The 13,375-nt window shown below is 36.6% G+C and overlaps 2 protein-coding genes across 3 annotated transcripts; one reads left to right on the forward strand and one right to left on the reverse strand.

Annotated features, from left to right (window-relative positions):
• Positions 1–3,668: 3,668 nt before the first annotated feature.
• LOC111442051 (uncharacterized protein At2g39795, mitochondrial) lies at positions 3,669–5,818 on the forward strand. Its single transcript, XM_023079303.1, has 3 exons — positions 3,669–4,127; positions 4,972–5,312; positions 5,404–5,818. The coding sequence occupies exons 1-3, from the start codon at positions 3,858–3,860 to the stop codon at positions 5,561–5,563; spliced, it is 771 nt and encodes a 256-aa protein (XP_022935071.1). The 5' UTR covers positions 3,669–3,857; the 3' UTR covers positions 5,564–5,818.
• A 10-nt stretch (positions 5,819–5,828) lies between these two features.
• Positions 5,829–10,748, reverse strand: LOC111442049 (delta-1-pyrroline-5-carboxylate synthase-like). Of its 2 annotated transcripts, XM_023079301.1 has the most exons (20): positions 10,528–10,748; positions 10,058–10,094; positions 9,837–9,908; positions 9,648–9,751; positions 9,227–9,329; positions 8,678–9,117; positions 8,451–8,601; positions 8,189–8,353; positions 8,002–8,079; positions 7,806–7,895; positions 7,641–7,727; positions 7,466–7,552; positions 7,285–7,381; positions 7,095–7,198; positions 6,933–7,008; positions 6,688–6,838; positions 6,540–6,608; positions 6,379–6,445; positions 6,223–6,293; positions 5,829–6,133 (listed from the first exon to the last, which is right to left on the reverse strand). In XM_023079301.1, the coding sequence occupies exons 1-20, from the start codon at positions 10,548–10,550 to the stop codon at positions 6,052–6,054; spliced, it is 2,154 nt and encodes a 717-aa protein (XP_022935069.1). In that variant the 5' UTR covers positions 10,551–10,748; the 3' UTR covers positions 5,829–6,051. The 2 variants fall into 2 exon arrangements, with proteins under 2 accessions (XP_022935069.1, XP_022935070.1); XM_023079302.1 differs by lacking the exon at positions 10,058–10,094.
• Positions 10,749–13,375: the final 2,627 nt, after the last annotated feature.

The raw sequence follows: 13,375 nt of genomic DNA on the forward strand, positions 1-13,375 counted from the left end.
TAAGTAGGTGCTCATGTTGATAATCCATCTACAAAATGAAATTGGAATTGATAATAATTAAAATCAAATATTGATTGTGGCTTTAAAATTTTACCGTGTAGATAAGTTTTTGTGTTATTAATATTGTATTTTATTTTTTAAAGAAATAATATTACAAGACACCATATATTATAATAAATACACGTGGCACCGACTTTTTGAAGAGTCATTTTAATTGAATATCTGAACAGAGAAAAGTCATAAATTAGAGATTGGAAATGGAATGACAGCGATGGGTATTCTTGGATTCATCGAATTTTACAATCAAACTTATTGTATGGATATATGATTTTCCAATTTAAGGAATATTCTAATCTAACGCTCCTAATCTAACACTATCATTATTGTGTTACAGTTGGACCCAATCCACCACTCCACTTCTTTTATTTTCTTTTAATAATTTATTTCTAGTGTATTTTCTTATGGTATTTATGTAAAAACATTGGCTTTGTTGTTTTTTAATTAAAAAAATACCATTCTAAAGTATTGAAACTACAATAACATTTAAATGAGGCGATCAAGTTGACAAATTTAATTAAAAAAAAATTGAAAGTTTTGATTAAAAAAATGACAATTTGAATGTCCTAAATTGCAATATTAGTTATTAAGAAAATGCAAAAGACGGCAAACGAAGAAAGCAACTGTTTGAGATTTTGGAACCACAAGTTTAGCATTATTTAAAAGAAATTAAAAAAAAAAACAATAATTATCGGAATCCTCTAGTGCGTGGACAAGATAGTAATTAATTAACTGCAAAACAGTTCATTATCAAATTTTATTTTAAACTTTAACCCCTTTGAAACCAAAAAATAGTAATTAATGCTTGAATGGGTTACTGCCCTAGGGTTGGAGGAGAGGGTACCCCACAAAGAAAGGGACACCTCTGCTTTATGTAGCGTATGGTGGGAGACCCTGTGGAGTGAAATTTAAGGCACACACCAAGACATGATTTAATAGTGAAAGGCACGTACACCTATACCCTTCTGGTCAGCATTTTGGGCACTTTCCTAAATGAACAAAAATTCTCCCTTGGTTAAGATAAGGTTGTTGACGTAATGTACCACCACTTTCTCTTATTTAAGTTAAGATGACTTAATATTAAGGATAATGGACTTGCATTTATTCTAACACCCCATGTACAGGTTTCAGACAAGAATTTGAAATTTGAATTCGGCAATTGATGGGCCTTGTATTTCTCTCCATCTCTTGCAACTACAAATAGTGTCCAAGCGATACCTCTTCCACTAAAATTTGGTTAGAAGATGAACTAACGAGAGAGGCGGTGGACATGTCTTTGTCCTTTATTAGATATCTATTTATAAAAAATCATTTAACCTATAAGCTAACTTGTATCGTTCCATCCACAAATGCTTTTAAATAAACTGATTTAGAAAGGCTTGAAAAGAATGTCGCGAAATTATTGGTCCTATAAAAAGAAAAATGTATTTAATAAAAGCATAACTTTTTTAATTAATTAATTTATTTAAGTGATAGGTCCCTCAAGCTTAAATTTACACTATTTTTTATTTGACTATTGCTCCTTTAGTTTTTATTAAAATATTTTGGTACTTAAAATACATTTTTTTTTTATTAAAATGTCTAAATCTCGTATTACCCATGATTTAGAGTAGTTAATAATAAAAATTTAAAAATATAGTGAGGCATTAGTAAACTGGGCCGAGAATACAATAAACTGGGCCGGATCTAACCCACACGCTTCTCTAGAAGCAACTAAAATGAACACATGACATATAAAGTAAGATTTGTATTATTGTAGAAACGGACTAAATTAGTAGAATTATTAATATGAATAATTATTTATTATTATTCCATCATTAAAATTGACCCTTCTCGGTCTCTCTGAAATAAACTGTGGCGCAGGCAAATGGTTTTCTCTTCACATGAGGACGACAGCGACCTTCATCTACCTGCCCACGGCTTAGGACCACACGGCCTACTGGATTTATACACATTTTTAATTACCAATTCAACTTGATTTAGCTCTCTCAATTTTGTTCGCAACCGACAGAATTACACAAAATATAAATATTTAATAAAAAATTCAAAATAAATTTAGTTTTATTTATAAATATATATATATATATATAAAAATTAAATAGAGATTTTGTAGAAATATAATTTGAAGCAGAAATTAGGTAATGACAGTCTTGTTAATCATGCTGAGCACCACCAATGAACAATAATTAAATAATTTGTTTGGCGGTGAGATGCTTCATTTATACACCATTAATCAAACCACAAACCTTTATTATAATATTATTATAATTATAATTTACTACAACAAATTACAAACCTTATTTCCTTACTTCAAAGCCATCCATAGAAAAACAACCATAAACCCACAAACCACATTTTTAAAAAAATAATTAAAATTAAAAAGTTTCGCTCCGTTTTGTTATTTTTAAAATCTAATTGATTGGCACAAATTAATTTATTCATATTTCTCACAAATCCATTTAAGACGATTTGGTTTTATTAAATGTAATAATTAATTTGAAAGTAAATAAATAACATAATTAGTTTGAAAAGTCAAATTGAAGATTAAGAGAAAGATTTGGTGGGAGTGGGATAATATGGGAGAGGATAAGGACTATAGTTTAAATAGAGCTTTCAATATTACATTTACCTATGGGCTGGTTTTCCTTTGTCGTCCAAGTCTTACGTGGCTTAGCGTAAACACCTGGGCTCCATACGATTACGCCACCTCATCATCGTCATCTCCTCTCCCAATTTAAACCAATCCCCTCTCCCATTTTCTCTTCAACTTTCGAAGTTCAAACTCCTCGCTTTCGTTTTTCTCTCCGACATGGAAGGTATAATTCCCTTTGTCTACAAAGCGATTGTTCAATACAAGAACGAAAAACAAGTACCGGCGATTCGATCATGGCTCTGCGACTCCCCGTCCACGTCCTACATCAGACTTCCCAGCGGTGATTCCGGCCGATTTCAAGACGGTTCATATTCCGCCGCCTCACCTTCTTCCAAATCAGCCTCTTCCACTACCACCCAGATTCTGATTTCCACCGGAGTTCAGTCGCCGCTCCGCCATCTGACGCCTCGTCGGGTTGCCGCCTGATTGAACCACCGGCGGTGAGTTTGATGAGGAGAAAAGAAAAAAGAAAAAAGAAAAAAAAAAAAAGTGTTTAATTTGTAATATGTCGCTTATATTTTGTCTGGTCTAGAAAAACAAAAAGGATCTCAAGTGTTTGGAAAGCCCAAAGGCACCGGCGCTTGGATCTGAAAAGTGATGGAGATGGGTATCTCCTTAAAGTTGTGAATATTGATTAATGTAATTGCTTTCTTTACTGTGGATGCCTCTGTTTTACTTCTTTTTGTTGTCTGATAGTTTTGAATGGCCATTTGGAGTAGTTGGCTGTCAAATCCAAAGGAACCCCATAAAAAAAAAAGAAAAAATCAGAAAGAAAAAGTCTTGTAGTTTAATGAGACGGTGCTTAGGTTTACATATCAGTGGCCCCAGGTGATGATAGGAAAAGGCTGAATGCCGGGGAGGCTCTTTATATCCTCTGCTTTTCGTTCAATTGTTTGTCTCCATTTTTTAAAATAAGAATAAAAATGGAAAAAGAAAATAAAATAATTGGGCCGGATTGTAGTGGATCAAGAGCCCATTGCGTGGTTATTTGGGCTGGCCCATCAACACGAGGAAGAAGGCATTTTTGGAGAGGAAAAATAATATTAATATACGGAAGTAAAACCCTTTCGTTCTTCGTCTTCCAAAGGGCCAAAACCCTACTATTTCTGCAAACAAATTCGTCTTCCTTGCGATACCAATTAGAAAAATGGCTTTGAATTCGATTCTCCGTAGGGCTTCCACGTCGGTGTTGCCCCTCGCCCTACGCTCGGTTGCGACTCCTAGAAGCTTCCACCATGCTATCTCTGGGGCTATCACTATTGGGAACCGCAGTTTTAGGAAAGAGCTTAACACGGATTTCTTTCTCCCATTTTTTCGTTCTTATTCTGCCGCGCCTGCCAAAAACAACGCCGAAGTTACTCTGATTCGAGTTCTTGAGTCTGAGATTAAATGCGCCGAGGAAGATGATCAGAACAGCGTAACTTCTCTCTCAGTTGCTTATCAACCCATGTGAATTGTCCGTTATTTTGTTTTTCCTTTGTGCGCGAGATGGAGATCTTTGTACTCATGTCTAAAACATGCGATGCATTATCGAATTTCTCAATTTAGCGAGTTTTTTTTCTTCCTTGAGCTGATTTCTGAAACTGATCGAGTTCATTTTGTCTTTTAAGTTTTTGAATTCTCTTGCAAAAAGCATTAAGTTCATGTTCTTATGAACTTGGGATCTTTCGTTATGCCTACTTCGGTCCATCCCATGAGAACCTTGTGTAATTCACGGTGGGTGCTTTAAATGTTACTTCTGCACAATTCCTAGTTCCTCTCTAAGACACTTTGTGCTTTCTGGATGTGTAGAAGTACGATTTGTACTTACGAACTCGTAAACTGTTGTATTTTGCTCTTCCTGTATATTTGAGTGAATTTATTGGTAAGCAATATCCATCATGCTCGTGGCTTTTACTTTAGTGTTATTCCATTTTTCTGTTTAACAAGAACTTTGCTTGAAACTGAGATTTTCTTTGGTTTACGGCCTTTTGTAGCAATTTGCCTGTCATTGCTCGTTATAAGTTTTCATTATCGAAAATGGTCCTGGACAATGTGCTTGTTCCCCTATAGATCCAAGTTTAAACACCCTAGATTCCGAGCCATCCTTGTCCTATATGATTCGTGATTTTGTGTTAGTTTAAGATCTAAGAAATATTTCTCCTTAATGCGTTATGGTGACCCTTGGGCTGCCTACTTGATGTCTAAAACAATTTACAGGCACGGTTCTCTTTGAATATTATCATTGGAAGTTTGTAACGATGGATGCTCTTGTATTGCAGGTAGACGAAATTCCAGAAGAGTTTCCTTTTGAAATCCAAGACAATCCTGGAGAAAGAACCATATCACTCTATAGAAAGTATGAGGATGAAACTATCAAAGTTGAAGTTGATATTCCTAATGTTTCAGCTGAAGATGAAGAAGAGGATAACGACGAAGCTGGTGAAAACGATGATGAGCAGACTCGCGAAGAATCCAGCATTCCCCTGGTCGTGAGTATTTCCAAGGATAGTGGGGAGTGTCTTGAATTTGGCGTTACTGCCTTCCCCGATGAAATATCTATAGATCATTTGTCAATCAAGAAACCAGATGACCAGCTTGCATATGAAGGACCCGAGTTCCAGTTAGTCTACTTGGCCTTTGATCCTTGTTCTTTTTACTCTCTTGAGAAAATTTGTTCGCTAAATAAAAATTTCCTCCTTACTCCTTTGCAGTGATTTGGACGAGAACTTGCAGAAAGCTTTCCACAAATATCTTGAGGTTCGTGGGATTAAACCCAGCCCGACAAATTTCTTGCACGAGTACATGATCAACAAAGACAGCCGAGAGTACTTGATGTGGCTGAAGAACTTGAAAACTTTTATTGAGAAATAAATAACCAGCACTGATTTTTAGACGAGGGTTATGACTTTTATTACAGCATTGTTATTGGGAGGAAACTCCTGCGTGTTATTCCGAAAGATTGCCATATACTTTTCGTATATTTTTGCACCCTTTGAAGTGCTAACAGGTATTGTGTGATGTAGGTTTGAACGTTTGAGCCTTCTGATCGATAATTAGATAAGTATCGGCGAGAACGGAACTTATTGGAGAGTAATGGAAGTAAGCCATGAAATGATCAATTTGATATTTCCTCCAGCACGTCCATTTTTTTTTTTTTTTTTTTTTGAATTATTTTGTCATGTTTATGATTACAAAAGTAAAGCAAAAGAGTTTGCGACTGACTCTAAGTTGAAATCTTAGCTCAATCTCTAGATTGCAATAAAACTTAAGGAAGGGAAATGACTGACAAAAATAAATGTGAGATGAGAACATGGGCTGGTATAAGAAATGAATCTTCAAGAGCATTGTGGCGACTCCCATCAATTCTTCTGGGTGAGATCTTTGTGGATGTAGGTCACTCCTTTGTCGCCGTTCACTACTTGCCCATTTCCCCTTAAAATCCTACATTTACACAACACACAACATCACCAAAATGGACTTTAAAACTTGTCATCCCTGTTTTCAAACATTATTTGCAGAATTCATTTTACCATCTTGTTGTTAACAGTCCTTCAACTCCTACTGGGCCTCGCGCATGAATCCTACTGGTACTTACTCCCACCTGTTCCGCCGTTGTACCCAGAAATCAGAAACAAGTAAAGATTTGATCTTGGTTTTTCGGCCATGAATGTTTGGGAATGGCTTACCTCTGCACCAAGTCCAAACCGAGCTCCATCGCAGAATCGTGTACTGGCATTGTGGAATACAGCAGCACTGTTGCAGAGAACAGGAAACACGAGTCAACCCTTGAAACTCTCACCTCCTCTGGAACAAGTTAAGAGCACTAAAAAGGTAGATGCAACCATACCTATCGACTTGATTCAAGAAAATTTCAGCAACTTCCTGGTCTTTGGTGATGATACAGTCTGTATGCGAGCTGCCATGATAAGAGTAGGGGGTTAGTTTCAGTTTCCTTAAGGCAAGAAACAGAGCTAACATGTGGGAGATTCTGTCACCTTCCATATTGATGTATGTGGTCAATGGCAGCAAAGACATCATCCACAATTTCAACAGTGCAGGTCAGTGAATTGTACTCGTGGTGGAATGAGCTTGCCTCGCTGATTCTAAGTAATTGACTAGCTCGTTCTCCCCCATATAGAGTCACACCTGCATTAGAAACCAATTAGACTTGAGCAACAAAAGGTTCATGGCCAGACATCGAGCAACGAGATATGTTAAAGAGGAAGTGGTTCATCTATACCTTCCTTCCGCAGTTCGGCGACGAGTTCCATAAGTCCTCCATTACTTGCCAAGTCCTTATGTACTAGAAGTGTTTCCTGAAAAAACATAAGGAGTGGACATTATATAGTCAAGAAGATGAAACATTTTGCAGACCGTAGATAGCCCTATGAAACAAACAAACCATTGCGTTGCAGGCTGCTGGATAATCTACTTTCGAATCGGACACTATCCGCTTTGCCATCTCTATATCAGCTGATTTGTCGACATAAACATGACAGATACCATCTGTGTAGGGGAAAAAAAGAGAAATCTTCAGTAGTAGATCTGGTTTGCAGAGTATATATAGCATATCGCGGCGCTTGATGTCTCACCAGAATGCCCAAGAACAGGAATCTTTGTGGATTCTTTAATCTGAGACACAAGCTTGTTACTTCCTCTTGGAATCACAAGGTCTATCACATCATCAAGCTGAGCCATCAAGTTGTTATAAACACATTTCATTCAGTGCTAATAAGCAACATTCAAGTATAAACAACTTCTTTCCCTCCTAACCTTGAGCAGATCAGGGATCTCTTCTCTTGATGTTACAAGTCCAATAAGTTTTCCGCCTACGGTGTCGGGGATGGCCGACGTGATGACCTAACCAAAGTCGAAATCAATACGTTTAACGGGAAGGTACATTGAAATAAGCCAATAATGAAGCTAGAATAACCAGGTGAAAATGAACCTTATGCAGAGCTGCATTTGATTGTCTGGCTTCTTTCCCTCCTTTAAGAAGTAGACCATTTCCGCTTCGTATTGCCAATGCAGCTATCTGTATGGCAATGAGATTCAATTGTAGTGTACTCACAACAAGCAGAACGATTGAACTGAATCATCAAGAGCATTAGACCTGAACTAGAGCATCGGGTCGAGACTCGAACACAACGAGGAGGACACCCAAGGAGCATGTGGTGTTCTCTAAAATAAGATCACTCGCAATCTGAATGGAATGACAGAGATATCACTAGGCATAGTAGAGGAGCATCATGAACTCAAATATAACAGTAAACATAGAAAAAGAAACAAGTTCCAAGTAGTATTGCTACTTCTTTTCTTTTCAAAATGCGACCAATTGGTTCTTCCATGTCGGCAATTTTTCGAATGGAGTTTGCAAGAAGCTCAATCTGTATAAAAAAAAAAAAAAAAAAAACCATTTAATTTTCTTCCCATATGATCAAGAAAAAAAAGACATGGTTATGAAAGATATTGAAGCCATGGATGAAAAATCAGTACTCTTCCAGGCTTTAGAGCCAAACGAGATATCAGAGACTTCTCATATCCAGCCTCCTCTGCAGCTTTAATATCAGCATTGTTCTCAGCCATAATCATATCCTCATTATCTTGAAGGGCATTAGCTACATCCAGCAATATCTTTCTCCTATCTTCAGATTTGAGAGCCTGGAAACAAAAAAAAAAAAAAAAAAAAAAAAAAACAAAACTTGAGTCCAAACTCATTTAATTCAGAAGTTATATCAAAGAAATTTGTTTTTCTGACCTGAAGTCGCCTCGAACTTTCCCGTGCCTCGACCGCCATCTCTCTTGCAGAAACTTCTTTAACCAGAGTCCACAAATGGGCATCTTTGTGGAAGAGAGTTCCTTTCATCTCACCTTGGAGTACTTTGATTATGTTATCAGTGGCAAAACCACTGCACCAGAAATCAGATCAGAATTAGACTGATATATCACAGCTCAATTGAGAAGATGGGGTTGAGTTATGTATACCTGGTAATGACAACAGGAATGCCAGCACAAGAAGCACAAACAGCAGCATTAACTTTAGCAGTCATACCACCTCTGCCGACTCTGGATTTGTCACCAAATGTTATTTCCCCTAAATGTTTCTCCTTAACAAAAGTCTGGATTAGCTTTGAGGTTGGGTCAATTGGAGGGCCACTATAGAGGCCTTCAACATCACTCAGTAACACCAGAAGATCAGCTTTGAGTTCTAAGGCTAATAGACCTGCCAAACTGTCATTATCCCAGAAGATACCAGAAGAATCCTCATATGGAGTTTTCCTAGTACTAACTGCATCATTTTCATTAAAAATGGGAATCACTCTAAGATCTAACAACGAGTTAACTGTTTCAGAAAGCTGTTGTCTGAACCCAGTATCACAAAAAACTGAATCTGTCACTAGAAGTTGGGAAGAGGTCACATCAAGCTGCAAATTTGCATAAGAACACATTATCAACAACAATTGAACAGAGGAAGAATTTGTGTCTGACGTTGATATAAAGAGCTTTTAGATGATCATGCAATTCTATTGTCACCTGGCTAAACATGGTATCATAAAGAGCCATGAGGCTACTCTGCCCAACAGCTGCGCATGCCTTTCCATCAAATTCACCTTGTGGATTCTGAAGATCTGCAAAGCTGGAGAAACAAAAATATACCTTCTCAGGAGAAGCAACATTAGAACAGTGTGAAAACTCTCCAGAGGAGAGTTGAGCTAGAAAGGGAAAGCCCAAACAAGACTTCTGCTTGAGTGGTTACCTTCCAATTGGGTGAACTGTGAGATCAAGATTTTATATTTTTATTTTCTAAATTATTCCTTAGATCTATCGAAGGGGATCAAAAAGGGGGAAACACGTGTCACAATGGCATTGGTCCACGTAGGGAGGATGGTGGTACAGAAACAAAGCAATAGAGAAAAGGAAGAAATTAAAGGAAAAGGGGAATTTAGAAGAGAACCTGCTGTTAGCCAATTTTCTGTATCTGAGCCTTTGGCGACCAAGACCGACAGCCCCTGATGTGACCAAAATAACCTCGTACCCTCGAGAGTTCAACTCCTTCAACTGTTCCGCCATGAATTTCTTCTTAATCTCAAAAACAAAAAGGCAATGGATCTAAAATATTCCCAATTAAACCAAATATAATCACCTGCTCACACAGAGCCCCAAGCCTTCCCAATGCCAGTCGCCCATCTCCACGGGTAACCACAGCAGTCCCAACCTTGAGTCATTATCACAAACAAAACAAAATCTTTTCAACAAAAATATTGTTCATTGATTTCATTTGAGCAGTAAAATCGAGAACCCACATTTCCGGGAATGTGGAGACGAATTAGAAAAGAAAAACAGAGTACGATTTATGATGGGTACCTTAACCACCAGACGCTTAATATTTCTTATGAAAGTTCTGGTAGGATCAGTTGAATCCATCGGTAACGTATGTATGGTTAAGAAGAATAAAAGAAGGAGAGGAGACCGGGTCGACTCGGGACATACGAGGCGACCCAGACGAAGCAGAAAATTGTAGGAACAATAAAAAAAAAAAAAACACCCCAATGAAGCAGATGTATTTGAAGTGGCATATGTATTTATAAAAGGCGCAGAGAGAAAAAGTGGGGGAAACTTGATTTCAAGTATACTTAGTGGAGAAATTCAAGGCACCAAAAATGCAACTACTTCAAAAATATGAATGGATTCAGTTGTTTCGATTTATGTCCATACATACGTAAAACAATATTTATACGTTTTCACTTTTTTTTTTTAAAAAAAAAAAAATTTAAAAAACACAAAGTAATAAAAGAATGATAGAAATGTAAAAAATGAAGAAAGGGGATAGAAACCTTGAGGACGAGGCGCCTGACATTCTTGGTAAAAACTCGAGAAGGATCCATGGGGAGCGAGTTGGTTTGGTAACTCAGTGAGTGTTTATGCGGAGAAGATGGAGAGGACACACAGGGTATTTAAAGCTTTGTCCAGATCGGGGAATACAAAAACAAGAAAGTGAGCCAGAAAAATATGACGTTGGAGAACACGACGAGGGCCTTCCAACCCTACGTTTCAACCTCCAAATTTTAAGAAAAAAGTTAAATAAATGTTAATCACCATTTTATGAATATATTTATATGGTAATTTCCACTATTTGAGTTTTGAGTTAAAGAAAATAGACATTAACTAGAATTATATGGTGAATAATAATTTACTAATCCAAAAATGCTGCTTAAATGTAAATCTAATTTAACTACTTAATGTAACATTTGAAACATATCCTTTCTAGTACATTTAAAAAATATATATATGATTGAGCGTAACACAACCTATTCAATAGAGCTCAACGACGACTTCTTTATTGAGTATTGAAGAATTTCATTGACGTGGTTAAGTGTGAGATGACTTTAATACCAATGGTTATGAACAACCGACCATCTATGCTATTGTAAAGAATACATTGTATTCTACAATTGTATTCTTATAGAAGTAAGACAACAATTGTGTAACACTTGTTCTAATCCGATAAAATAAGAAAAAGTCGGATTTTGCAAATAACCTTGACATTTGATCAAACTTTGAGTCACTCGAGTCACATTTGAAAGAAATTGTAAATTTCTACTTTGACCCATTACGTATCGTCATCATTTCATGGTTTTTAAAATGCATTTGTGAGGGAGAAGTTTTCACACTTTTATAAAAGAATGTTACGTGATGTCATAATCCAGGCCCTTGGAGCCCATCCTTGCTAACACACCAGGTGTTTGACTATGATATTGTCTTCTTTATACTTTCTCTTCAATGGTTTTCCCTCAAGATTTTAAAACATGTCTACTAAAGAGTTTTTCATGCTATTGTAAAGAATGTTTCGTTCCCTTCTCCAACCCATGTATAATCTTACATAACGACTTTGCAGTGTCGTAATTTTGACACGATAAGCTTTAAGGAGGAACTCAAGCCCCATTCACATTTTTCACCCGACTTTGTGGCTTCGTTGAACTGTAGGCGAGATTTGACTTCGCCAACCAAACATCATTTGGGTAGAATTCAAGCTTGTTCGACCACACAAGTCGCCTACACGTACATGTTCAATTGTCTGAGACCTCACAATTTAGTCTTACTTATATATATATAATTGCAAGGCTATGCATACTAATATCAAATAATTAACAAAAAAAACATAGCTATAATTGTAAAAAAGTTGGAAGTTTTGGTGGAAGTAAATGAATAAATACAATGAGAAAAGAAAAAAGAAAAATTAAAATTTTTTTTTCCTTATAATGATTTCAATTTCTGTTCGCACAATCTTAATTAAGGAATGTGAATAAAATACTGGTGGAACCCACTCATTACTATGGATGGATTTACCATAGTCTGCAGCGGTAATCAACGGTAGGTCCACCAGTTTTTTTTTACCACTCCAAAACTTGTAACCTCATGGGACCCACATATTATTATTATTAGTATTCGTCTATTATTACCTTTCTGTGAAAAAAATAATTACCAGATTGGATATTCGATTTCACATCCGTTTTTGGAGAAAAGAATGAAGATTAATAAAAATAAAAAATAAAAACTAAATTAATAAAAATATTCATAAACTCTAAAAAAAAACTATATATTTTAAATTATATTAATATATATTTAATCCTTTAAATTTATTGGGCTTTATAGCCCAGCCCATTGAGATTGGCAAAATGCATTAAAGCCCAATGTTGGCCCAATTCGTTTAAATTAACAAAATGTATTCAAGCCCAATTATGGCCCAAAAAGAAACTAAGCCCATTTCATAGCGTTATTTGTTTTTGTTTTTTACTTCCTCAAATTGTGCTTATTTCCTATACTCTTTTAATGTTTGTTATACAAAGGCCAATGCATGATGAGAATAAAAAGAAGGCTGTGAGGATCTCAATGAACGATAGCACCGCCACAGTCTCAACCACCGCCGCAGCCGCCACCACCACACCCGCCGGCGCCGCCGCATTCTCCACCATGTTCCCCAGCATCGACCACCGCAGCTGCAGCAACCGCAAAACCAAACGTGGACGCCAAAACGACACCGCCATCATGATCAGTCAAAACAGTCAAATTACCATTTCCGGGAGTGGAAGCAGCAGCTGGAGTTCCTCCGCTGTATCCCCGCGGAGGTCTGAATTTCCGGGCACCGTTGTCGCCATGCGCTTGATTGCTATTCTTCTTCTCCTTTGGGCCTCGGAAACAAATACAACTCATTGCTGTGACTCAAAATTTGAACCCCAAAAGGACCGTTAAGGCTTGCAGATTGAGGAAGGAGAGGCGTCGTTTACATACATATAGGTGGAATATTAATTAGTTAGGTAGGTGTTGAAGTTTGAACTTGTTTTGGCAGTGTGCCCACCATTCACATTCATTCAACAGTGGTTCAGATTGGACAATTTATTATAATTAATGGATACTTTTGACGCTGAATTTTAACTTTTTGTTTGTTGACCCTTCGATTTCAATCAACGAATGTGACCTCTGACCTGGGCGTCAAGGCAGATTTGATTTACTCAAGGATTTGGATCATTGAGCCTTCAGTTTTGGGATTAGATAAGATAATAAAAATTAATGGGGTTGATTCCATTTTTAATGAACTTTCAACGGAGGAATTTAATGATTATTTCTAAAAAAAAAAAAAAAAAAAAAAAAAAAAAAAAAAAAAAAAAAAAAAAAAAAAAATAA

This window comes from Cucurbita moschata, unplaced genomic scaffold (assembly GCF_002738365.1).
Source record: "Cucurbita moschata cultivar Rifu unplaced genomic scaffold, Cmos_1.0 Cmo_Scf00004, whole genome shotgun sequence".
NCBI lineage: Eukaryota > Viridiplantae > Streptophyta > Magnoliopsida > Cucurbitales > Cucurbitaceae > Cucurbita > Cucurbita moschata.

Bases quoted from the DNA above. Each gene is read 5' to 3' on its own strand.
- LOC111442051 (XM_023079303.1), top strand. From the start codon at position 3,858: ATGGCTTTGAATTCGATTCTCCGTAGGGCTTCCACGTCGGTGTTGCCC. The intron at 4,128-4,971 runs GTAACTTCTCTC...CTTGTATTGCAG, and splicing joins AGGAAGATGATCAGAACAGC to GTAGACGAAATTCCAGAAGA. The intron at 5,313-5,403 runs GTTAGTCTACTT...ACTCCTTTGCAG, and splicing joins TATGAAGGACCCGAGTTCCA to TGATTTGGACGAGAACTTGC.
- LOC111442049 (XM_023079301.1), bottom strand. From the start codon at position 10,550: ATGTCAGGCGCCTCGTCCTCAAG. The intron at 7,553-7,640 runs GTTCATTTTCAC...GACTTTGGTTAG, and splicing joins CAAATGCAGCTCTGCATAAG to GTCATCACGTCGGCCATCCC. The intron at 6,294-6,378 runs GTAAGCCATTCC...ACGGCGGAACAG, and splicing joins GGTTTGGACTTGGTGCAGAG to GTGGGAGTAAGTACCAGTAG.